This window comes from Typha angustifolia, chromosome 1 (genome assembly GCF_048772165.1).
Source record: "Typha angustifolia cultivar Huaian chromosome 1, ASM4877216v1, whole genome shotgun sequence".
Lineage (NCBI taxonomy): Eukaryota > Viridiplantae > Streptophyta > Magnoliopsida > Poales > Typhaceae > Typha > Typha angustifolia.
Window position 1 is genome coordinate 10,739,929 of NC_133239.1, and position 25,199 is coordinate 10,765,127.

The 25,199-nt window shown below is 35.7% G+C and overlaps 3 protein-coding genes across 3 annotated transcripts; all 3 read left to right on the top strand.

Annotated features, from left to right (window-relative positions):
* The first annotated feature begins 3,768 nt into the window (after nucleotides 1-3,768).
* On the top strand, nucleotides 3,769-8,553 carry LOC140768003 (serine/threonine-protein kinase PBS1-like). Its single transcript, XM_073108108.1, has 5 exons — nucleotides 3,769-4,210; nucleotides 4,693-4,898; nucleotides 5,110-5,299; nucleotides 6,315-6,706; nucleotides 7,638-8,553. Exons 1-5 carry the CDS (start codon nucleotides 4,093-4,095, stop codon nucleotides 8,130-8,132), a joined length of 1,401 nt encoding a protein of 466 aa, XP_072964209.1. The 5' UTR covers nucleotides 3,769-4,092; the 3' UTR covers nucleotides 8,133-8,553.
* Nucleotides 8,554-13,518: 4,965 nt separating this feature from the next.
* On the top strand, nucleotides 13,519-17,050 carry LOC140768086 (glycerophosphodiester phosphodiesterase GDPD1, chloroplastic-like). The gene is made up of 8 exons (XM_073108219.1): nucleotides 13,519-13,948; nucleotides 14,037-14,218; nucleotides 15,432-15,491; nucleotides 15,585-15,665; nucleotides 15,771-15,971; nucleotides 16,172-16,267; nucleotides 16,366-16,562; nucleotides 16,651-17,050. The coding sequence occupies exons 1-8, from the start codon at nucleotides 13,852-13,854 to the stop codon at nucleotides 16,856-16,858; spliced, it is 1,122 nt and encodes a 373-aa protein (XP_072964320.1). The 5' UTR covers nucleotides 13,519-13,851; the 3' UTR covers nucleotides 16,859-17,050.
* A 2,716-nt stretch (nucleotides 17,051-19,766) lies between these two features.
* On the top strand, nucleotides 19,767-21,695 carry LOC140760605 (NAC domain-containing protein 83-like). Its single transcript, XM_073097633.1, has 3 exons — nucleotides 19,767-20,169; nucleotides 20,531-20,820; nucleotides 21,195-21,695. The coding sequence occupies exons 1-3, from the start codon at nucleotides 19,989-19,991 to the stop codon at nucleotides 21,438-21,440; spliced, it is 717 nt and encodes a 238-aa protein (XP_072953734.1). The 5' UTR covers nucleotides 19,767-19,988; the 3' UTR covers nucleotides 21,441-21,695.
* The last annotated feature ends 3,504 nt before the right edge of the window (nucleotides 21,696-25,199 follow it).

A 25,199-nucleotide genomic window follows, 5' to 3' on the forward strand; every position in this document is an offset into this window, starting at 1 on the left:
ATTTTGATGCCCTATTTTTTTTTTAAAAAAAATTTAGGGAAAGCTCATAGGCATAGATTACATTCATTCGATAAAACAATTTGATACATAAATTAAGAGAAAAATAGAGCGATGACTTATTGATATAAGCTCCCCACTTGATTATAATAGGATGCATCTCATTAAAGAAAGCAAGATATCAAGACTTAGGACTCACATATAATTTACATCAAGAAGAAAAGCATTCTGAGATGCATAGACGCATATTGACCTAAGATCAGCATGTGACTCTATCGTAATTCGACAATTATAGGTTCATAGCTTTCAACCTTCAACTGAGATAAATCTAAAAAACATGAAAACAAAAGGACAAACAAAGAGTGATCGAACTATAAAATAGGTATAAACCCATAGCCATAATAGATGGCCACAATGAATGATGTGAAATAAACATTGATGATCAGTAGCAAGAAAGGTAGCAATTGGGGTAGCGACAATGATAGGAGATGGCGGTTGCCAGCAACAAGGGATAGAATAATGATGAGGAGAGCAGAGATAGCAGCAAGGGGCAAAATAGCTGTGAGGAAGGGGTAACATCAGGCTGTGGTGTGGAGTTGGCAGTGGACTGTTATAGATGGGCAAAAAACAATGGCAAGAAGCACATCGATAAGAGGGAAACATTGGTGAGGAGGGAGAATTAGGGTTAGATGATAAATAGGGGAGAGAGTAGCAAGAGGGAGCGGAAGGGGAAAGGGGGAGGAGAGGCAAAAGACATCTCCCTTTCCTTAGCTACTCGGGCTAGGAGAGGGAACAAGAAGAGCTCGTTAACAAGAAAAAGGGCCTCTAAGAAAGGTGGAGAGATCTTGCACCAAACCCTAGCAAAGTCAGTAGGAAGATAGTTCCTATTTTTTCTTTCAACAACTGTGCTTTCTTTGTCGGGCGAACGTATTTGCCTAAATGCTAACGGTTGTAAAAAGTCAAGACTATGCTTCTATAAATTGTGAATATTTAAGCACACATACTAATGAAATTAAAGCTAAACTAAATTATTTTTATATCTTTGAAATAAATACTAACGTATATACTTTTAATAATACTCAGAGATGTTCGACTTCAAATCTAGTTTTTAGTTGACCAGGCAAGTTAATTTCACAAGTTTGACCAATCTATGTATCATTATTTTTTGAATTGAATTAAGTTGACCCAGATCTAAATTTCACAATGAAGTCTATGGAGAATAACTCAAACTTTGTCTATCATGTTAGGAAGAACCTATTGGATTAAAAAGTCATCTATAACTTTTTTTTACTAATCTTATTTTTCTCAATTAATCAAATTGAGGAAGTCAAACCCACTGAAGAGCATATCTCACTTAAGAAATCATTATAAATAAAAAAAAAACTAATATGTAATGGAGAAGAAATTTTCTTCTTGACCTAAATTAGGTGATCTAGTTCTCCCCCTTTAATCACATGTTGGTTAATATTTAAGCAACTTCTTTTTCAGATAATACTAACTTATGACTTCTTGATTAAATAATAAATTATTACTAATTTTATTAAATGAAAAAGAAAACATTATGTCTTTTGATTTTAAAATTACTAACACTATTATTTCAAAAACATTCTGTCATTAGTCTACTTGACTAATAATTATCATACAAAAGAGTTAAATCAACTATATATATACAAAATGATCTTAATATTCTTGCTTAAGTTAGCTCAAGTGTAGTTTTTAAAATTGAACATTCTCTATTAACCTCAAAAGTTGTTAAATAATTAGGTTGAATTTAATTCAAGTTTTCTTTACAAGCAATGAAAGAAATTTTTTAGTTCATAGAGTATGTATAATTAACTCTTTTTTTAGTTCAAAAATTCTATATGGATATTAAAAAGATTTAAGGGTGATAGTTCAAGGGCTAATTGTAATTATATTTAATATAAAATTTAAAAATAAGATATTTAAAAAAAAAGCTAACAAACTTCTTTTTTTTAAAATTAAGTGGCAAATTTCAACTCTATGGTTCATGTTCACTCCAACCCAAGAATTGGGTCATCAAACAATTTGATAAAAAAATCCTTCATCTGCCTCATATCTAAACATTAAACTTTGCTTACTCCCTCTTCATTTGAACTCCTCTTCTATATCTTTTTATTTTAATTTTTAAAAACTTATATATATATATATATATATATATATATATATATATATATATATATATATATATATATATATATATATATATGTATGTATCTCCACTCAATCAATTAGGTGATTAGGTGACCAATTCTCACCCAATTCAAAGACCCTTTTTTTTTGGTCTTCTAAGTATTGCAAGTGGTTTCCTAATGTTATCTTATTAATAGCCCTTTAAACTCATTTCAAGGGGCAAAACACAACAACCAAGGTCACATTTTCTATGTTGTGGCTTGTACTCTTTGTCAAGGTATACCTAGGGAAAGACCAAAACCCTAATTTTCTAACTAAAATTTGGAATAAGGACCATTGAATCATCCAAAGTGATAACTCCTGAACCCTAATTTACATCTTTCAAATAAAACTTTTTATTATCAAATAAAACAAAGATATTTGTACCTCGATCTCTAACTATTACCTATTTTTACATAGACCGATATTAACCCTCTCGGCTATGTCTAACCTTCACAATGTCTATTTTATCGGTTGTCTATTTAATTTTACTTATAATAATTCAAGAAATATTAACTCAATAAAAGCAAAGAATATTTTTTTAATATAGATCATTAAGCATTCTAATTGACCATAAGACTAAGGAACTTTACACAAGTTAATGGTTAGGTGTGATGCTTCTTTTCCAACAACTTGAGACTCTAAGTTAAAAAAGATTACTTTAATGTAGTGTTTTCCCCCCAAATTTGCCATCCATTTCAATTTTCAAAGCAAGGGTTGATAAAAAGATGTTTTTATTTTATTAAAAGATACTGAAATTAATGACATAAAACATAGGAATTAGGAAAAGATAAACAAAAAGAGAGATTATTTTTACGGAGATGAAAATAAGAGTTCCTAAAAATATTTAAGCGATCGTAAAAAATTAGCTAATTAGCGACCTGATTACATTCCGATAAAATTTGAAACCTGAAGATATCCGTCTATATATTCTTTTAATTTTTTTTAAAAAAATTATGACCTCCTATGCCCACAGGAATTCTTTCTTGGAATCTACCTTGAATATATATATATATATATATATATATATATATATGACTAATTCCTCCCACTTTAATTTTAGTAGACCATTTATTTGAATATATTATACTTTTTCCACTCCAAAGATCAAATTAGAATGCGTTTATATGTACGAAATACTATATATTTATTAGTCATTATCCCATGCTCCTAAAAATTCTAAATTATTCAAATTAAATTATATATTTTTATTCCAAACCACACAGTGTAAGTTTTTTGATTTGGCCCTTTCGTTTTCATTAAATCATAGAAAATATTATACTGAGGGTGAGTGCTTTTTTTTAAGGAGTATTTTATTTATACTCTCCTAATTATTAGTTATTTAAGGGGTTATATATGGATATTTTTCTTAGTTTAAAAGGATCTAAAGTAGAATTATTCTTTAATTTCGCTGAAGAAAAAAATAGATTGAATTAGAAATAGTGGAAAGATAATAAACATAAAATGTAAGGTGTGAAACGAAAGATTCCATTAATTAAAAGAAAATTTTCTTTTTTAAATAAATAAATTATATATATATATATATATATATAGAATGTAATGTAGCATCCATGTGTTCATAGCCGACGCATTGGACGGCTCTTCGAGTCCACTATCGAGATTTCACACGCGGAGCCGGGGAAAAAAAATCGCTCTTTTCCTCCCATTTTCTGCCTTCTCTTCTCCTCGATTCGTCGTGGAAATCGATTCTTCCTCCTATCCATCTCCACAAATCGCGGATTGAATTGAAACCCACTGAAATCTCGCTCGAAATTCAACGCCCACGTCTGTCTTTCGGAAGAAATAGGGTTGAAATGCGTGAGGTTGAGGAGAGATTTTGATGAAAGTGAGGGAAATATTTGATCTTGCTCGGGGTTTTGGGGGGATTTCTGATCGATTTGGGAGATGGCTTGTTGCCCTTGCTTCGGTTCGGAGGAGGAGCAGTCAAATCCCAAGAACTGGAGGGAGGACAGGAGGGATGAGCAGCCCATGGTGCCCCCTCGAGTCGAGAAGCTACCTCCGGGTGAGAATTAGATGGGTTTCTCTTAGATGTAGAGATAATTATAACGTAGAAATTGGGACTTACCTAGTTCTGATTTGAATGTTTTACAAGTTATTGGCGTCGCTTAGTCATCTAATCTTAGTGATGTGTTGATTTAAATTTGAGTGAGTGTGTTAAGTTTGGTTAATCATATTGGATTGGAGTCCACTACATAGTTTGGTATCAGTTTAGCTGATTCTAGATGCATCTTGATCTTTCATGCTCCAATTCTGCTTCTGAATAATTTTGGTACTTCGCTTGTATGATTTATTAACAGAGTAGAGTCACTAGGGTTGATTAGTACTTGAGAAATTTTTGACTAATATGTGTTCTATTGACTTTTATGTTGTTGAGATTCTTTGATTGTGAAGCGCAGAAATCTTGCCTAAATTTGAAAATATATTGTCATTGGTTAGTTTACTTCGTACCCATTGGTTGTAATGCATTTCTACATGGATATGCAGTAGCTGATAAGATGAGAACAAAAGGCAACTCGGCGTTGCAAAGGGAACCATCGACACAGAAGGAAAATTCTGATGTTGTCATTTCTGCACACATTTTCACCTTTCGGGAGCTTGCAGCTGCAACAAAAAACTTTAGGCCAGAATGCTTTCTAGGGGAAGGGGGATTTGGACGAGTTTATAAAGGATGTCTCGAGAGCACAGGCAAGGTAATTGTTATAACTTGTAAGTTATCACACATTCTATTCTGGTCCTAATCAACAGTTCAACCCAATAGAGCAATCTTATGTACTGTCTATAAGTCGAATCCAGCAGAGGATGTGATAAATCATGAAGAAGTATACCATAATACAGATTTCTATGAACACAACTTTGTAAGAGTGAACTGGAGTTTGATATATTGGATAATGTATGCTGCAGGTTGTTGCTATAAAGCAGCTTGATAGGAATGGGCTCCAAGGGAATAGAGAATTTCTAGTGGAGGTTCTCATGCTCAGTCTATTGCATCACTCTAATCTTGTTAATCTAATTGGTTACTGTTCCGAAGGAGATCAGCGCCTTCTTGTATATGAGTATATGTCATTGGGATCATTGGAAGATCACTTACATGGTATGGTTCTTTGCTTTAAGTTAGTAGATTGCTTGGCCATGTGATTCTTTACCACACAACTAATGGTTGACATTTTTATTTGTGTTGATATATATATATAGGTATGTGTGTATGTATGATGTACCATTTCATGTGGTTTGACAATCAAATTAAAAGAAGAAAAATATTTCACACATTGCTCATTTATTTTCTTACATTTTCATTTCCTTGCTCAAAGGCGATGGGTCTAGAACGATTTAAAGGTTAGACAAAATTGTGGTAACAAAATATGCAATTAGGTCATTATCTTGTCATTCTGCTCATATGTGTCTGTCTGACAGTGTCACGCATCAGTAAAGGCTTTAAAGAGTCATCGGAAAAGGAAAAAGAAAACATAGGAGAAATCCAATTTATGATTAAATTTATACTCAATAGTCTATAACTTGTGGTGCTGTTGGGGATCAGATGCACTATGTTATTTAGATGGTTCTGTCATTTTAGGATACTATAAATAGTATGTTAGAGGTTCGGCAGATTGCTGCCAATCAGAAGTTCTCCAAGTTTTAAGCTAGTAAGTGCTTGTTTTCTTAGAATGCATATTATTTGTGCTTCCTTATATAGATTACATTTTTCAGTGTTATTCCTTCTTAAATTCTCCTTGATGGTACATAACGTCTCAAAGTCATTTCCGCCTTCTATTGCAATGTATTTTAGTAGTCGCCTCATGTTATTTCCTTATCTTTAGGTTGCTTGCTCTTACATACTGTAAGTGGGAAGTTATTCCTGATTTAAAACATGAAATTTATATTCTTTCAGTAGATAGTTCGAGCTCTCCATCCTGTGATTCGTTAATATGCCTAAAGGCATTAACCAATATCTGAAATCTGTGGACTGGCCTTGTTTGTCTGTTGCTAACCACAAAATGGATTTAAATACAACTTCCAATTTTAGGAGATCTAGAAAACCAATGCATTACTTGTTCATGTTTAAGCATGCTTTTTCTTTCAATAACGTTAGACCATCGGACTTCTTGCAGATCTTCCACTTGACAAGGAGCCACTCGATTGGATTACCAGGATGAAAATTGCTGCAGGTGCAGCAAAAGGACTAGAGTATCTTCATGATATAGCCAAACCCCCGGTTATCTACAGGGACCTCAAGTCATCCAACATACTGTTGGATCAGGGATTTCACCCAAAGCTATCTGATTTTGGCCTTGCAAAACTAGGTCCAGTTGGTGACAAATCTCATGTTTCAACAAGGGTAATGGGAACTTATGGATACTGTGCTCCTGAATATGCTATGACTGGACAATTAACCGTCAAGTCAGATGTCTATAGTTTTGGCGTCGTATTATTGGAGTTGATTACTGGCAGAAAGGCAATAGACAACAGTAAACCACATGCAGAACAGAATCTTGTTTCATGGGTAAGCTTTTCTCGAGTACTTATGCAAGGAATTACATATTTACTTTGTAACTAAATTGTTTAAAATTTTTCCACTCTGATCAGTGTAGAGCAGTACTTAGAAATAACACTGGTTGTGCTCCCATTTGCATACTACATGTTCTTTCTAGATTTCCTGTGTTCTGCAAATTTACCCACAAGTTAAACAGTTCAGCCCATCGAATACTATTTGCTTTCTTGTCTAGGTAATTAATGTTCATGAAAGTGTCAACAAGTTTCTAATGGAGTAGCTTTCGCCTTTTTTATGACTTTTGTTCTTGTAAACAATCACTAGGTGGGTATAGAAACTTCAAGAGAGTAATGGAACTATTATAATAATCTTAAATATTCTTTTGGCTGGTAAGTGTCATGTTTGCAAAGCGTTTAAATAATAGAAAAAACTGCCCCTATTTTCCATGAATAGATACCTATTTCTTATTGCATAATCATGGTAGTATGATGATCTTCTGATATAGAGGACAACTCTCTGGATTTGATCGGCTTAACATAGTGAAAGGAGTCCAGGATAAGCAGTTACCCTTAGAAAATTATGAACTGCTATCTTTAAATGATGTTAATAATATCCTGCTGATACGTTTAATACCTTGTACAAGAACTTTGATGGTTAATATTGAATATAGTAGTATATTATGATGCACAGAGAATGCTTTTGGCCCGAAACTTTTAGGGTTTGGACTTGCAATTGGTGTGATCATTCGTAAAGGCTGGATAGATATATCAAGTCTCCAGTTCACTTTGTCCGTATCAACTAGGAAGTTGGAATGTATGAATGAGTTGTAGATTTTATTGTCTCATGTTATATGCTTCATAAGTTTGATCCAGTCAGATTGTGTCATTGTTCAGTTCAACCCTTCATAGAAGTTAACCTCATACTAATATGTATTCTCCCACAGGCGCGGCCTTTGTTCAATGACCGAAGGAAGCTCCAAAAGATGGCCGACCCAAGGCTTGAAGGACGGTATCCTACACGTAGTCTATATCAAGCTCTTGCTGTAGCATTCATGTGCATCCAACCAGAAGCTGTATCCCGCCCTCTTATAGCTGATGTAGTGACTGCTTTGTCCTACTTGGCATCCCAATCATATGACCCTAATGCAACCAGCACCTCAAACAGCAGAGCCGGTGGTGAAAGGCAAAACAGGGGTGGTGAGGAGAAAGGGGGAAGATTGCTACCAAAGAATGATACGGCAGGAGGATCAGGCCTTAAGTGGGAAGCGAATGGGGAAAGAGAGGACTCTTCCAAGGAGACAGTTGGGTTATTGAATAAGAATTCCGATAGGGAGCGGGCTGTGGCAGAAGCAAAGTTATGGGGCGAGAATTGGAGGGAGAAGAGACGAGCTATCGCCGAGGCACAGGCTAATTTCAATTCTCCAAGCGAAAATGGCTAGAGACACCAAGTAAATATTCTCATTTTCTTATTACAGTTTCCTTCATTTAAATCACAGTGGATGGTGGGAAGTTAACAGTGTACAATTTCAGAGAATCTGGGGAGCTTTCTACTGGTTACGATTTCCTCTTGTTGTACATGTGAATTTATGAACAGTTTTGTGAGAAAGAGGACTCTTATGGAGTAAGAATATCCTCCCTCTTGGAATGTGCCTCTTCTTAGGATATAAGCCAGTTGAACATGTTACCTACATTCCCCTCCTTAGTGAGTGAGCTTCTTCTTCCATGTCATAAACCAAGAAACAACACAGGATATGCTTGTATACTTCTTGTACATAATGTATACTTTTCAGTCTTGCAATTTGTTTCTTATATCTTTCCATTTAATTTTATTTTTTCTTTTATCTCCTCTCTACTTCTTACTCCTATTTTTCGAGGGAAAATATCATTTGTATCACTTTAACTCCTTTATAATTTTTTCTTTCGAAACTAACAGTGAAGACTTTATTTAAGCATGTGTTAGTCTTAGCATTGCATGATTAGGGAGAGTTTAGTTCAATGCCTATCACTAATTTGTAAGTAAGTAGTACAACTATCTTTGCAAAAGAATATAATTTTATTTGTATTCAAAGTGTAGTTTTTAAGTTGGTAGACAAAACCTAGTTTATTTGGTCATCATGCAGGTCAAAGTTGGAAACGAATGAATTAAAAATAGATATACTTTTTCATGTGCATAAATTTCTTTAGAATGGTTCCAAGAATTATATCATGCATTCCTTCTAAAATTCTATCACCCACTTGTTGGGGATGTTTAATAATGAAAATTTTAAAATACTTATGATATTTTAAAAAGCTTTTTAGTGGCTATTATGTAAAAGAAACCCTAACATTATATTGAAATCCATAATAGAAGTGATTTAATTACTACCATAAGTAGGTTAACCATTGTTTTTTAGAGATTTTTGCATCTATACCCCTCTAAAATTCCTTATTTTTATGTATACTCTTTAATAAATAAAAGTATTTTTATTATTTTTTATATTTAACTTGATATATGAAAATAATGGGTTTTAAGGGAGAGTGATATAAACATTAAAACAAAATATCTTAGAAACATATGAATGCAAAAATGGTGTCAAATACCAAAAATACCCTTACTGAGGGACATCTAGAAGGAAAAGGTAAGGCCTTATCATGGTTTAGAAGAGCCCAAGAGGTCAAATAAAGTTTAGAAAAATAATAATTTCTTTTAGACAAAAAAAAAAAAAAAAAGTGGATATAAGTAGTGGAATCAATTCAAAGTTTTCGGCGTTGAACGGTTTCTATGTTTTTACTTTTCTTTGTACCTCTTTTCACATAATAAATAGATAATTATCTATAAATTAATTTTAATAGAATTAATAGGTATCTTTTTCTATGACCAAGAAAGTCATGGGATTGACTTCAATTCAAAACAATTGTTATGGAGAAAATTATTTAATGACTTGGTGACTTAGTTCGATTGATGGCTCAGCGGTGTGGTTGCTTGGAAGAATAGCTTGGTAATTCCAGTTTAGTTCTGAGCAATTGTTCAATGACACACATGACTTGAAACAAGATTTAAGTGCCTGTGTATATATATATATATATAGATGGTTGGCTTTTTATCTAGCTCATATCTAACTTTCGGACTCGTAAATAATTAAAAGAAAAAAAAAAAACTGTATGTTTCCAATTTTTTTGACGTAATTTAGTTTTAACATACCCCTTTTTATGAGAAAAAAGTTTACCGTACAATAATAGCCATAGCTAGATAAATTATCTAACTCAAACCAATCCAATGAAAATTTATATCATTTTTTATCAAGTTAATTAATATTTGGGAGGAAATCGTTTTGGTAAATTACATTCTACATCGGCAGGCGGCGGTAGAAATATGTGCTCATGGTCATAAAGAATCAATCACATTGAAAAAATTGCTATTAAAATTTACAAAAATATTATAATTGCCACTGAAATTATTGCGCCTTCCAAAGTTGGCACTCGTTAGATAAATGATTTAAAATAGTTTTAAAATCATCTAATACTATCCTCAAGAAATTTTTTTATTATTTTGTTAAAAAAATTTCTAATAAATATCTCACACTCTAAACCTCAAGAAAGAAAAAGAGTTTTAATAATTCATATATATTTATTAATTTTAACTATCCGTTAAGAATATTCTATGATAAAACACTAACCATAGTAACAATTTTAGCGGCAATAATGTCATTTTACAAATATAATAACCATTATATATATATATATATATATATAATGGTTATTATATTTAAATAAATAAAAGTTAATCAATTAAGAATTTAAAGAGAGGAATGCAGTCACAACTTGTCCTTCACGGCACGTCGAAATTGATCATATATAACAACATTCATTAGAATCACTTGCCGCATGAAAGAAGAAAGAAAGGACAATAATACATGGTTTATTTCTTCATTAAGCCAATAATACATAGTTAAAATAATATCCCTGAGCTTATTATTCTCAGAACAGCAACTAATATTTTGTGCCTAATTATTTCAATCAGAGTCTGGGGCCCATCAACCACACAAAGCATACACCAACTTCCTCTATGGCAACATTATGATTATAGTTAATAGTCTTCCCTTTTTAAACACCCAGATAGACTAAGTATTACCAGTAACCATCTATCTTTTTCATTACTATCAAGTTCACACCCTAAGCCAAATTAGAAGTAGGGCCGTCAAGCTTGAAAATGAGTTAGAATCGAGTTTAATCTTTAAAATATGTTCAAAAATAATTTCAAACCAAGTTTGATCATGAGCTAGCTCGATAAATATATATATATATATATATATATATATATATATATATAATATGAGTAATATCTTTTTATACTATATTATAATTCTATTATATTCTATGATTTATCTTAAGTGGATTATTATGTATTATGATCTTATAAAATTTAGTTCTAAATTTTAATTATATTAGTTTATATTTATGAATTATGTCTTATTTTAGACTTGATTCAGACCTAAATCAAGCTTAGTTTAATTATTCAAGCTTAATTAGACTAAAAATTTAGCTTGAATGAATTAAAGTTTGAAATTATTTATTGATCGACTTATTTAGGCTCGAGCTTACAATTAGCTATGATCACAAATAAGTTTGATAAGGTCTCGATATATTTCATATATATATAATACGAGTAATATCTTTTATACTATACTATAATTCTATTATATCCAAAGATTTATTTTATAGAATTTAGTTCTAAAATTTAATTATATTAGTTTATATTTTTTAAATTAGGTCTTATTTTTATACTATACTGAATCTCACGAGATTCAGTATTTTGGAGGCTTAATTTGGTTTTATCCAATTGGAACAGTAATGGCTTCGTAGATCTTAGCAAATTAGGGGCAGAATTATATTTGCAAGTAATGAAAAGAGATGATTAAATTTAGAATATAGTCAACATGATGGTAATTAACTAGTCTCCTAATCAAAATTGACATCCATAATCCATTAATGTAGGATATCTTGGTCCAACTTACGACATGATAACAATGAATTCAACGTTTCGTCCTTGTTGACAATCCATTACGTCTGCTGGTCTAATTATAACTTTGGCTCAATAATTCGTCACGTCTAACGTCGTCTTATTCCGGCGAGAAATATCCAACAACCGACAGGGTTAAAGATGCCTGTCAGACTGTGATTCTGTCGTCTAATTATTATTCCTCTGCCAATAGAATAGTACAACTAGTTGCATCATTATTTAATGTCCATAAGCATAATCCTATCAGGATCGACGTGTAACGAAGAGCTTGTGCTTTAAAAAGAAGTTCCTTTTGTTTTTGTCTTTCATTGTTTGGTGGTTAGTTGAGTGTCTAAGAGTATTTAAATCTTAAAAAGGTGGTGAGAGTGGTGTAATAGATAAGATTGTACTAATTAACTCTATTTAATTGTGTATGTATTCTTTTCTAGACTTATCGAGTGTTTAACCTTTTAAGACTTATGTTGTTTAACCTATAGTGCTGCAAACAGGAAGCTTGTTCCTAGAGCCTTGCTCTATCTCCTCTTTCTTCTATTATTTGTTCTTGCTATGTTGCTATAATTATAGTATGGTTTGTAATTTATCTAAGTATGACACTAGTTCTTATTCTATTTTTCACTCTCTTTTTATATATCAAGTTGTAATTAGTTGATGAAATTAATGATAGGATCAGTATGTTTGTTCGATCGGCTCTGTGTATAAGTGTTTGTTCTTAATATGTTGCTATAATTATAGTTCAGTCTGTAATATAGCCTAGTGTGAGACTTGTTCTTACAGTTTTTATCCTATTTCCTTTCTCTTCTTATGTATCAAGTTGTAATTAGTTGATGAAATTAATGACGTGATCCGTATGGTAATACAATGGTTAATTCCAAATGTTGTAAGTCTACTGCTTATACAAGCCATGAAGCTAATTGATATCTTATTGGGTTCCCAGATACAAGTTTGGTTATATATGAACTTAGATTTATCAAAGTGTACTTTTATATTTGTTAGATAAATAGATTCAAATGTAATTAAGAGCCCTTCATAAAAAATATAATAAATTACTAAAATATTTAAATTATTCTTCTCTAGAGTCAATTTGTGTAACAAATATACACGAGCATTTTAGTAATTTATAAGTATATAGACTAGTTTGGTACAAAGAATTATATACGACGGTAAATCAATTAATAATTAATAATTTTTTATTTTTTCTCTAAAATAAAAGGAAAAAAAGTCCATTTAACCATTTAACCAAATTTAATAATTATCTGGTTACCGGATTCTCTATCCATTTAACCAAATTTCACCCCTAATTAATTGTCAACTCCAGTAATTAACCCAGTCCACCAAAATTAACCACTAATCCCATACAAAAAGACTAAGTTATTTTATGCATAACTCTTTAAATTTCTCTAAAAAATATTAAATAATTATTTTATTCTTAAATTTTTCTTTCTTGCATATCTAAATGAATAATTAGTATAATTATCTATTAGAATTGTATCCATAACAAATAGAAAAAAGATTTATGTCTACCCTCATCAAAGCTCGAGGGAGAATTTGGCCTTGGATTATTCTGCACTAATCTTTCTAGAGGAAGCATTAACATAGAAAGAAAAGGGAGTTATCCAGAAAAATGAGACTAAAACGTGAGTAATATATAGTTATATACTAATAACGTAGATAAATTTGTCTAAATTGGTGGACGCGGTGCACCTAATTCTCGTCCAGCCACGCACTCCTGACGTGTCCACGGATAGCCCCCAAACCGACCAGAATAACTCCGCGAATATTCCCCTCCTTATCCTCCCCTCATACCCTCCTCCTATATAATCCAAGAACTGGGGAAGCTTCCCGGGAGAAGAACGAGCTATCGCCGTAGACTTATCGTCTTCCTCCCCCTTCCGTCAAGTATCGCCGTTAACGGCGCCATAGACGGAATATTCCCTCCCTCGACGTCGACCGAGGAATCCACACGCGGAGGGGGCCCCACGGAATATCCAGCGGCATAAACCCTAATCCTATTCCACTATCCCGTCTCCGCCTCGAATATTCTAGCTTCCTCATTCCACCGATCCCTCCCTCCCTTCTTAAATCCCCAATCCCTCCCTCCTTCCTCTCCAACCCCGATCCAGATCTCCAAACCCCAAACGATCTCCCACGTCTCCTCTTCAATGGCGCTCAAGGCCGTGCACGTGTCCGACGTCCCCACTCTCGACCAGGTCCCCGAGGGCCCCACCCTCGCCCTCGCTGCCTCCCTCCTCCCCAAAGGTATCGATCTCTCTCCTGCACTAGCCGCGATCGTTGGATCTGGGATGTTAGGTTGAGGGGGCACTGACCTGGGGATTCTCTCGTGCAGGGGCGGAGCCGGTGAAGTCAGCGCTGACGGCGGCGAAGTTCGCGGTGATCGGGCACCGGGGGAAGGGGATGAACGCTTTGGCTTCTCTCGACCGTCGGATGAGGGAGATCAAGGAGAACTCGATCCGCTCCTTCAACGAAGCCGGTCGGTTCGCCATCGACTTCGTCGAGTTCGACGTCCAGGTATATATATCATTAAAGTTCTACTAGTAGACGTCGTTATTATATTTCCGATATCTCTCCTCTCTCCCGGGACGCCGGTTCGTTGACAAGAAGATGGTCCCCAGTCGCCCTCTGATGCGCTGGCGTCCGACGTGGCGCCATTTAGTTGTATTGTTATACCCGCGACGTCGGATACCAAAGATTTTGGGGGGAGCTTCTCTCGGGTGGCGATAGGGCCGCGGCGAGACGCGACCGGGGACGCGGCGCCCGAGGCCGTGGCGTTTGCTCCTGTTCCAGCCCGAGGAGTCGCCGCGTTCTCCTGTTTCCCCGGGGACCACGTGGGTGTCACGTGCACGATTCGAAATCAAGGTGGTTTTTAAACTTCGCGCGGGTTGCCAAGAAAACAAGCGGCGCGTGTTTTCGGTTGGCGAGTTATTGGATAAGGCGTGTCAGGAATGCTCGACGGGTGGGATCTGCTGTCGTCGGGACGTAGGAAATTAACCATCCTAATACGCGGCAGCCTCGAATAGGTGCTAGGCATCGTGAATTAGACAAATTCCTACTTTCCGGCACGCAGCGAATCCGTGAACTGTGTAGATCCGTAAGACGTGGGTTTCTGCGAAATGATAAGTTATCACATGGTAGAACCGCTTTCCTTTTTTTTTCTTCTTTATTTTAATGTTATTAATTAGCTATAAAGGATTTAATTATGAGCTTGATAGAAAGCTCTATCTTCCATGATAAAGACACTTGGAAGCTTTGGGGCAATTGGAGCTAAATGAATCACCATTAGCCAAATGCAGTTAGCACAACACAACACAACACGTTGTCGTCAACAAGACGACAACTTTGATCTGCAACCTCTTTGAATAGGTGGTCCTAACCTCCTAAATTGTGTTGGCCTACTGGGCTTTAGACGGCCCCCCACAAGTATGGTTGTGTCCATGGCCCAGAGAAGGCAAATTCAAGTCTTGTAAAAAAACCTGAATGAAGAGGAAGGAAAGATGGATATGAAAGTGTCGCATTACTCGAATTTGCTAATATCCGCCTAAAGTTTGAAAGTTTGTTCCAAAGGAAGAACTTTTTTTTTGCTTCGCTTTCTAATATCAGCACATATGAAATCAAGATACTAATTTATCTATCTTTCTGCGATTTTTTTCTTATTTCTTCTTTTAAAAAATTTGGGTGCGCGAAGAAGCTTAGAAGAGTACCATCATCAATGTCATTTTTGTAGGTGACAAAAGATGACTGTCCTATCATCTTCCACGACAATTTCTTACTAGCCGAAGAAAATGTAAGAATCTCTTCCAATCCATCACTTGTCGATAATTGTTATACATTAGATTTTACCCATAACCAAGTTTGATTTTGATTTTTGATCCTTCAGGGTAATATGTCTGAGAAGCGTGTCACGGATCTTTCTTTGGAGGAGTTTCTTTCCTATGGACCCCAAAAAGAATCTGGGATGGTATAAATATGTTCTATTCCCTACTTTTTAGATCCTTTTTGACGAAAAAAAAAAACTTTTTTTTAATGAGAATTATAACAGTTCTTTCCATGGTTTTGAGCTCAGGTAGGAAAATCGTTGCTTAGGAAGACAAAAGATGGCAGAGTTTTTAGTTGGAATGTGGAATCTGATGACCATCTTTGCACACTAGAAGAAGCATTTCAGATGGTTGATTCCCATCTTGGTTTCAATATTGAGTTAAAATTTGATGACCATCTTGTCTACCAAGAAGAAGAGCTTACTCATACTCTTCAAGTTATCCTGGATGTATGCCTTCTATCCCATCTCTTTGCTATAATCATCAGATGATTTTGCTGGAGTAGTTAATGCTCCTTTTGGTTCCTACACTGATAGAAGGCCCTTTCATTTACTTCGGCCATGTTTTTTTTATTTGGTAACCAAAACTAGGCCTTAATCTAATGTTACCATAACACGATTATCCTAATTGTTATTGTATTTTCTGACAGGTGGTTTTCAAATTCAACAATGAAAGACCCATCTTTTTCTCTAGCTTCCAACCTGATGCAGCACAACTAATGCGCAAATTGCAGAATGCTTACCCTGTAAGCTGAACACTGGACTAAATGATTTAATTCAGTAGAGAGATCTTTCATATTATGAGTAGTTATTTACATGGTTATTATTTCACTTCTTGAACCAGGTATTCTTCCTTACAAATGGAGGAACAGAAATCTACAGCGACGTCAGAAGGAACTCCTTGGATGAGGCCATTAAATTGTGTTTGGATAGCGGTTTGCACGGTATCGTATCAGAAGTTAAAGCCATCTTTAGAAATCCATCAGCAATACACAGAATCAAAGAATCTAACCTTTCCCTTCTAACTTATGGCCAGCTAAAGTAAGTCACTATCTTATACCAATCCTAGTTTATGTGAACTGGGTTCAAACTATTCCATTGTTTCTAACAAAATTTGCTTATTTTCCAGCAATGTTCCAGAAGCTGTATACATGCAGCACCTGATGGGCATCAATGGTGTTATTGCTGATCTAGTTCAGACAATCACTGAAGCCCTTTCAGAGTTTATTAGCCCTGAAGGAGATAAAAAGGTAGAGGTAGAGGAAGTCACGAAGCCCAATTTCTCTCAGCGTGAGCTCTCATTTTTATTGAGGCTGATACCTGAGCTGGTGCAATAGAATTCCCCTTTCCACTTGCACAGATTGTGTAGCATCTCAGTGCATGTAGTTAATACCTGAGTGGTTCAAGCTAACTTCGACCCTTTGGAAGGGGATTTAGCCATTATTGGGGGAAAGAAAGTTTGCACACTTGTTGTAGTCTTGTACCTCACTCTTCTGTTGTCTATTTGAAAGCATGAAACTGAAGTCTCAGTGCATGATCTTGATCTTATGCTGCTCATTCTGGATGAAGTATACTAGTTTTTGAGAGAGGAGAATGTGCTAACTTCATGTAGTGAATAACGTATCATGAAGATTGAACTCTCTCTTTCTTTTACCTGCAGTTAGAGAGAGGAGACTTGATTCTCTTGGGTTTCCCTCTTTGTCAGTGAAAGAAATGGTCATCTGATTCAACTGACTCAAATCCACATCTATACTTATATGATCAATACATGAAAGAAAGCTACTAACCCAGGTTCCAGATCTGAAGATATCTCCTCAATATTTATTTTACTAAATAGCACTCTCAAACCCTAGGGTTTATGCATTCTATAGATTTTTGTGCAGTAACATGACTCGACTCGAATCTAATCCACTAGGACACGGGTAGGGTTAGGGTTAGGGTTAGGCTATTTTGACCCGACCGGAACCTAATCCCGAATGGGAACTTATGTGGCTTCAGCTCAGACTGAGTCATAACCAGCGCATGAGGGTGATTTATAATGAAAACTATATACGAGTATGCGAGGGTTTTGGACCCGTGGTAGCCTATATGAGTTTACTTCTTTTTTTTATAGTCGAATTCTTAGTAGGGTTGGCCATGTCTATTGGTATGCCATACACCAATTCACTCATATTGTCAAGGACTATCATCCCCAGACCCAGTAGGGGGGGAATAGCTTGGTTGGTTTAGTGTCACTAAACCCTAATCATGCCCTACCTATAATTTCTAACATACATTATAAGAAATAATAAAAACCCTAACCATGTTCTCCCACCACTAGGCTACCACCTTTTGATGGGTGATTAAAATCCTCCCATTGATTGCAAAACTAAAATAAATAAATTAATTAATTAACAAAAAGAGAAGAAGGAACAAGACAACAAATGAATACAATGTCCTTGGTCGAGTGCAAGAAACTAGAAGAAGAGAGATATTTATTTGCAACCAATTCCCTTAAAGCACCTGCACATCAAGTAGTGTGGTCCATGTCTTTCTCCTCCCTCCTCTTCCTCCTCCTCCTCCTCCTCTTCTCACGTGCAAAACCCTCCCAAGCAGCTAACAAACATTCCCCCCCAACCCTCCCATGCCTAACAAAACAAGCAAAGGAAATAGGATGATAAAAAGAGAGCATAACTCTAGTCCTACAAAGTACAAACCCCTCCTCATACTCCCACACGCAATCCACTTTGACCATAAATCTCAATAAATTATTATAATATTATAATATATATAATTTATTCGACAGAGTGAGACTATTTAGTTCGAAGTAATAATTCGGCTGGCCGATATTTAGGAGACAATCTTATAATTAATATCTTGCAAATTGGATATATAATAAGCTCCAATTCCCTTTCCTTTTTTTACGGTATGTGAAGAGTCTAAGAGATGTTTAGTCTCTATCTATCTATCTATCTATCTATCTATCACTTGGTATTAATCACTTTAGCAAACAAGGAGGTAGATGGTTTCCCTTCTCCCTACGGCAGCCAAACAAGTTTTGATCTCAAATTGTCAAACCTCATGCCCACGTTTTTCCATGCTCCCACTTGAAATGACATTATTGCCCTCTCGACACCTCCCCCCCATACATTACTCAAGGGCACTTACGTCATTTGATAAATATTGATTAATTTCTTTTTATTCAAAAAGAAAAAAAGGAAAAATCTTCTCTTGTATTTATTAGATGGTTAACGATGGGAATCACGGAAAATCCCAGGTGGGGTATCCTTCGGAAGGCGGCAACTTTGTCTTTATCCTTCCATTTGTCTATTGGATTGGAAACAAGGAGGCCCCCAAAATCCCATCTCTGTGAGGAAATTTATTCCCCCGTATTAATTCCAATTACCTTTTTGCCCCCTCCCTAACCTTAATATCCCCCCCTAAATTTCTTTAATTTCTTTTTATAATTCCCATTAAAAAAATACCCGAATCATCGTTGGAATTACACGTTAGTGTGACATTTATCTTGGGATATTAATAGTACCTTAGAATATTTTATTTTTTTAAGTTAGTGCCGTGGTTTAAATTGAGCACTATCTCGGAATATATTTATTATATATGTAGCAGAGCTGGCTAAGAGGGCATCCTCGTACTAATAAAGAATGTGAGGGGCAGTTTCGTCATTCGACTGGTCCAATGAGGGCGTCGATGCTGTCCAGCTGTAAGCGTGACAGCATCTTCTCGCCATGCGGCGGATCTTGTCTTTGGAGATGACCTTTATGCCCTTAGAAGACAAAGAACCCCCCCCCCCCCTTCCAGCTTTCGACGGTAAATAGCGATTAGAAGCGAGGGGTTTTTGGTCAATTCAACCGGCAGACCCCCCCCTTCCTTTGGACGCCAAAGTACTTTTGCAAAATACCCCCTTTTCCTCCATTACCTCCGTGCATTTTGTGGCAGGGACCACACACAAGGGCTAATTTCCCAAAAGGTCCCTGACAAAGTGGAAAAAAAACATATAAAAGAAGTATACTTGAAACTATTTATCCGATTTTCGAATGTAATTTTAATATTTTTTGCTCCGAGGGACCGTTTTGTTTTTATTTAAATGAGAGTTTATGTAAAAATCTGCAATAGTATGCCGTTTATGGTATAATTACGCCCCAACTTTTTTTTAACCTTTTTGCAGTTACGCCCTTCTGTTTCAACACTTTTCGTTTTCCGCCCTTTCTTTTAATGGTGGAGTTTGTGAGGCTTGAGTCTGGTTCACGCCACAAGGTCGTCTCCTTCCTCCCGCAACCTTACTATAAAGCACCCTGGCTTTCCCCATACTTTACCCATCTCTCCCTCTCTCTCCTCTCTCTTTCGCTCTAGTAGCCATTCTGTGAGAGAAATCGAACTTGGGGTTCTTCTAGTCCAACCCATTTGAGCCCAAAGGTGTGAGCTTTTGTGCGCAAAGTTGCAGGAAGGGGAGGAGAGCTGAGTTGGGTCATGGAAAAACCAAGCTTTTTGGGCCATGGAGCACTGAGGTTGCCTCCTGGGTTCAGATTCCACCCCACTGACCAAGAGCTTGTTCTGCAGTACCTCAGGAGGAAGGTCTACTCCTGCCCATTGCCGGCTTCAATCATCCCTGAGATAGATCTCTGCAAGTACAATCCTTGGGATTTACTTGGTTAGTAGTAGAGTGATTCCAGAAATTAAAGCATGTCAAGTTGATCTTTTTTTTTTCTTTTTCTTTTGCATTTAGATAAAGGATTTGTTTTGTGGATACTGGTCATGTTGTTGTTAGATTAGCTCACCCTTCTCGCTTGATCATGTGTTAAATTCTAGCAAATCAAATCATACCAGGATGAAATGTTCATCAATGTTGCTCTCAACCCATCATTGTAGTAATTCCAGCAGATCAAACCACAGCAAGATGAATTTTGTACTTAGATTCAAACAATTTGTTAAAAAATAGAGCCGATTTGGAGCTCCATGTCATAATACTGTATGTGGAATAGCTCTGTAATGTTTCTTTTTGAAATATTTAGATGGGTGTGAAGAAGAGAAGTACTTCTTCAGCCTCAGAGAGGCAAAGGGTCTGAAGGGGTGCCGATCAAACCGGGCGGCGAGGTCTGGTTACTGGAAGGTCACAGGGAAGGACAAGCAAATTATAGCTAGTAATAGCAAACACGTGGTGGGGATGAAGAAGGTCCTTGTGTTCTGTCATGGAAAGCCTCCTAAAGGATGTAGAACTGAATTGATCATGCATGAATACCGCCTTGCCGGTGCCGCCGAGATCAGAGCATGCAGCTTTGCCCAGATGAAGAACTCAACCTATGTGAGCTTCTATTCTTACTTGACTTCTATACTTTTTGAGTATCTTTAAGCTGATAAAGAAAAAAGAGTACCAGCAAAAGAATAAGGAGTAAGAGAGAAAAAAGAAAGAGGAGATGCAGCTTATATGCAAAGCCTTTTAACTTTTTTAATATATCATCCTACCTAATATCAGGTCAATTGGTCGAGTAAACAACAAGTTTCTTAGTGATCTTGTATTGCCTTTTGTCGTTTGGTGCTTCTACTGAAGCTTCCATCAGTTAAATATCAAATTGGCAAGATGGAGTGTTGAAAGAAGCAAATGAAAAAATAAAAAAGGATAGAACTTGGACAAAATGTTCCATTGCAACTAACTCTCTCCGATGTTCTTGTATGCAGAATTACATAGTTCCGAGCAATTGTTGGGTGCTCTGCCGCATATTTAAGAAGAAAAGAGCTACCAAGATGAACATCGAGACCGAAGAATACTGTAATGAGGCCGGAAACTCCGTAGGACCGGGAGATAGCGATCAACATGCTCCATCATCTACTTCATCAGATTCGAGCTGTGTCACGGACCTTTCAGTTGATTCTAGCAATGAAGAAGAAACAATTAGTAGTAGCAGCACTAGTTCAGCTCCATGACAAGCAAGGCCTCAAGCTCCTGGTTTTCTCACTGCAACAAACATCAGAGCTTCCTAGGCCTTTTTGCTCTCCTGGAAGATCCAAACAAATAACCTTGAGCTAAGAAACTGTAGCCTATCATCTCTTGTAAGTGTTTTTCTTTTTCCAAGTTAGAACAAGGGATCCTAGCATCAGATGAACTATAGCTAATGTGGATGTGATGTTTTTTTTCTTCTAATGAAATCGAATATCTTAGCTGAAATACTCTTCAGTTCATCAGGTGATACTTTTTTGTCATTAAAAAATATAGTAGTGGAAAGCTGCAGTTGGTGTTTAATATTAGATTCTTGGTGGTAATTGAAGGTCATTGGTTTTATGAGTAGGAAAGAGAACCAAATGCTCTGATAAGAGTTGAACAAAAGCATACAGCATATATACATTTAATTAGAAGACAGAATCTTTACTGTAGGTCCTCTCATTTGGTTCTGCGAGGATTTTGTGAAATAATTTGTGGCCTTGTGGGAAATATTCACTCACTACTTTGTCGTTAATAAGTCAATCGTGATCCATGTTTTTTCTACTCACCATGTTTTTTCTCTAGTTGGAAGGTTTTCTACGAAAATCTTTTTGTGTCTAATGTTTGACGGCAAGTTTCCTGATAAGTGGTATTCAGCTGTGCATAGCAACCATGTACCTTTCAAAGCAAGCTGAAAGAATGAGGGTTCTATGTGATTGGAGGAGGACAGAGGCATCTGGGTCCCTTGATATGAACTCCTATTAGGGCCAAGAATATTTGCAAAGATTTGGGTTTGAAAAGAGAGGGAGAGCAATCACAATCAGAATAAGACCTATGATTTAGATGTGCTTAAATTGTTTGAGCAGAGCTCTGACTAGGTCAAGTTAAAGCATATCTTTGTGAAAGTTCTGTGGTTAAAACTTTCACAGTGGTCAAAATCTTTCCTGAAAAGAAACATGTTAGAATATTAGCTTATGGTTAATTTTTGCTACAAAGAAGGAGACGATAGTTGTAATTATGTGCTATTCGGGCGGAGAATATATGTAACTAATTTTATCTTTCTAAACTTATGTACCATCAAAAGTTAAAACTATTTACTTCTGAAATTCTTTCTTGGTATCAGATTTATCACCTTCGAAATCCCAAATATTGATCATCTAGTCTTTGGAAAGCTAGATGGTAATAATGATCTTATTCTTACTATTTGTCAATCTCCTTAACTTCTTGGTATTGTTGATGGCTTTTAACCATGTCCTAGGCAATACATTTCTACTAGTGAAAGTTCTGAAGTTGTAGAAAAGACTGCTGTTGTAAATCTAGACTACACATTATTGGCAAAAGAAATATCAGTATATTCTTAGCTGCTTAATTGCCACACTATTAAGAAAAGATTATACCTATCATATATGGTTTGACTACTTCATGGCAGGTCTAGAACGCTTTGGCCACTCGTTTTGCTTCACCTTCAAGATTTTGGATCACTATCTTCGTCGCCAACTACAAGAAACTTGTCGAGAATCAAAGAAATGTTGTGATCACATTCATGAAGCCAAGTGTATTGTTGACCAACTTATTATTATTGGAGATGCCAAGTTTAATCCATTTGTCACTTCCTATTCTTTTGCTACAAGAAATATCAATATGACATGACGCTTGAAGAATATCAGTTAAAATTGTTTAATTATGAGGCAACGTTGAACAATCAAATTAAAGTTATTAGACCCAAAGGAAGTTCTTTTGCTAGGATTTCATAAAAAACTAATCCTTACAATAACAGGAAACCAAAGCTTCCAAATAGCCATCCAAGACATTCTCAATCTTCTAAGGCTTCACAAAATAAGTTTCAAAAAGTGTCCACTAGAATTACTTCACACTACTGCTCCAATTGTACCAGGACTATTAGCAATATGACCCAGACCAAGTTCTTACTGGCAAATTGTTCGCAATAAACTGATGTCTACCGATGATTTCTCATTAACAATTCTACCCCACATGTCTGGTAGTTGTATCAGAAAATCTAGCCTGGATATATTAGCTAGGAACTCACACTTAGATGCAAAACAGTCAAACTAATAAAAGTGTCTAAGTATGCAATTTCTAGAGAGCTTGATGCCAGTTGAATGGAAAGCTCAAGAATCTCCCAATGGCTTGGGATCACTGAAAATGTGCTAGAATAAGTAGCTAAGTGTCCCAAAGCTCTAATAGCAACCCATTGCTCAACCCATGTCAACCTACCTCTTAAAAGTTCAACCAAAGGGAAGTATATATAACACCAGCATTTACAACACTTGAAACACCCACTTCCAAAAATTACGTGTCCTCACATAGATAATTCCACATGATTCTTACGTGACATGTCAGTAAAATAATCTTACAAAGTATCTAGATAAGTCTAAAAATACCATAATAATCCAACTAATAATCCAAGGTTACAATTATCACAGACCTCAACAAGTCTCTAGGAATACAAGTCCATATACAAATTTAAATATAAAAACCTTCGCAGGGGCTATGTACAACTAGAAATAATAGAATAAACAATACTAAACAGGAAAATAAATTTGCTACTCCTTCATATCCGTGTCCTCCATAATTAGCTCTAAAATATTTCCACTAAAATGGCGGTGAGCACGGGACCTAGCAAGTATAACCCAATAGTAATATATGAATATTGTATTGCATGATAAACATATCAAGAAAATGTGTACAGTACAACTTTTAATAACTTTCATCATTATAGCTTAATTACATAAAAATCCACACAAAAACTGAGTCTCTAATGACATGTCTCACAAAGCAACATAGTATCGAGAGGGACTAGTCATCTAGTGGTATTATCGCCCATATATGCCTGGCAATGCTGTATATGATCAGTTGTCTATGGTCATCAGACTAAGACCCCAATCGTAGGCCCATCAAACTAAAGACCCCAGTCGTAGGCCCATCAACACCACTCTAGTAAATCATCGCACACAGTAGATTCATTACTTGTAGTTGAATCATCGCACAAAGCATAATCATCGCATATGACGGTTAATAGCACACAACTCGATAGATACCCTGACCCTGCATCCTCGGGTACCGTTAGAATTATAACCCTACCTCTCAAATCATCTTTACTAATATCATACTAGACTAGTCTCCAACTAGGGCGGTGTAATCACCTGAATGCTCCACCAGCTAACGACCTCAGCTAATATAATACTATATAATACACTCTACCCTTAACCCCGGGTTGAGTGAGTGAGAGGGGCACTGCCTACTTGGGACTCGTTTAACAATGATACGTGCACGTGGTGTCATGACTTATATTATTTATTATATCATGATCATCAGAGTAACCAGTATTATAACAATGCATAGAGCCTATCATACATGTACAATAAGTAAATAATGCAGGCAAGAATTGACATGTAATTAATACAAATATGAAATAACATGTAATTATTGCAAGTAAGAAATGGCATGTAATTAATGCAAGTAATAAATGACATGAGTATACATTATTCGTAGACTAATATAGGATTCTACTTGCCTAGGATATCTCTGGAATCTGTCTCACTCTCCTAATCAGTCGGTCCCTCCTGAATTTCGAGATCCTCTCCGCATAGTAATGGGTCTAATAATTTATAGATAAAATAAACATAAGAGTGATTGAACTTATAGCACTAACTACCTTGTTGTATAAATTAAGTTTGATTCTCTAGGTCCGAATATATTATTTTGTATTAATTTAAAATGGTCATTTATGGTAAAAGTAAGTC

Coding starts and splice junctions, on each gene's coding strand:
- LOC140768003 (XM_073108108.1), top strand. CDS start 4,093: ATGGCTTGTTGCCCTTGCTTCGGTTCGGAGGAGGAGCAGTCAAATCCC. Junction 4,899..5,109: donor GTCTCGAGAGCACAGGCAAG/GTAATTGTTATA, acceptor TGTATGCTGCAG/GTTGTTGCTATAAAGCAGCT. Junction 5,300..6,314: donor ATTGGAAGATCACTTACATG/GTATGGTTCTTT, acceptor GACTTCTTGCAG/ATCTTCCACTTGACAAGGAG.
- LOC140760605 (XM_073097633.1), top strand. CDS start 19,989: ATGGAAAAACCAAGCTTTTTGGGCCATGGAGCACTGAGGTTGCCTCCT. Junction 20,170..20,530: donor CAATCCTTGGGATTTACTTG/GTTAGTAGTAGA, acceptor TGAAATATTTAG/ATGGGTGTGAAGAAGAGAAG. Junction 20,821..21,194: donor AGATGAAGAACTCAACCTAT/GTGAGCTTCTAT, acceptor TCTTGTATGCAG/AATTACATAGTTCCGAGCAA.
- LOC140768086 (XM_073108219.1), top strand. CDS start 13,852: ATGGCGCTCAAGGCCGTGCACGTGTCCGACGTCCCCACTCTCGACCAG. Junction 13,949..14,036: donor TGCCTCCCTCCTCCCCAAAG/GTATCGATCTCT, acceptor TCTCTCGTGCAG/GGGCGGAGCCGGTGAAGTCA. Junction 15,492..15,584: donor TCTTACTAGCCGAAGAAAAT/GTAAGAATCTCT, acceptor TTGATCCTTCAG/GGTAATATGTCTGAGAAGCG.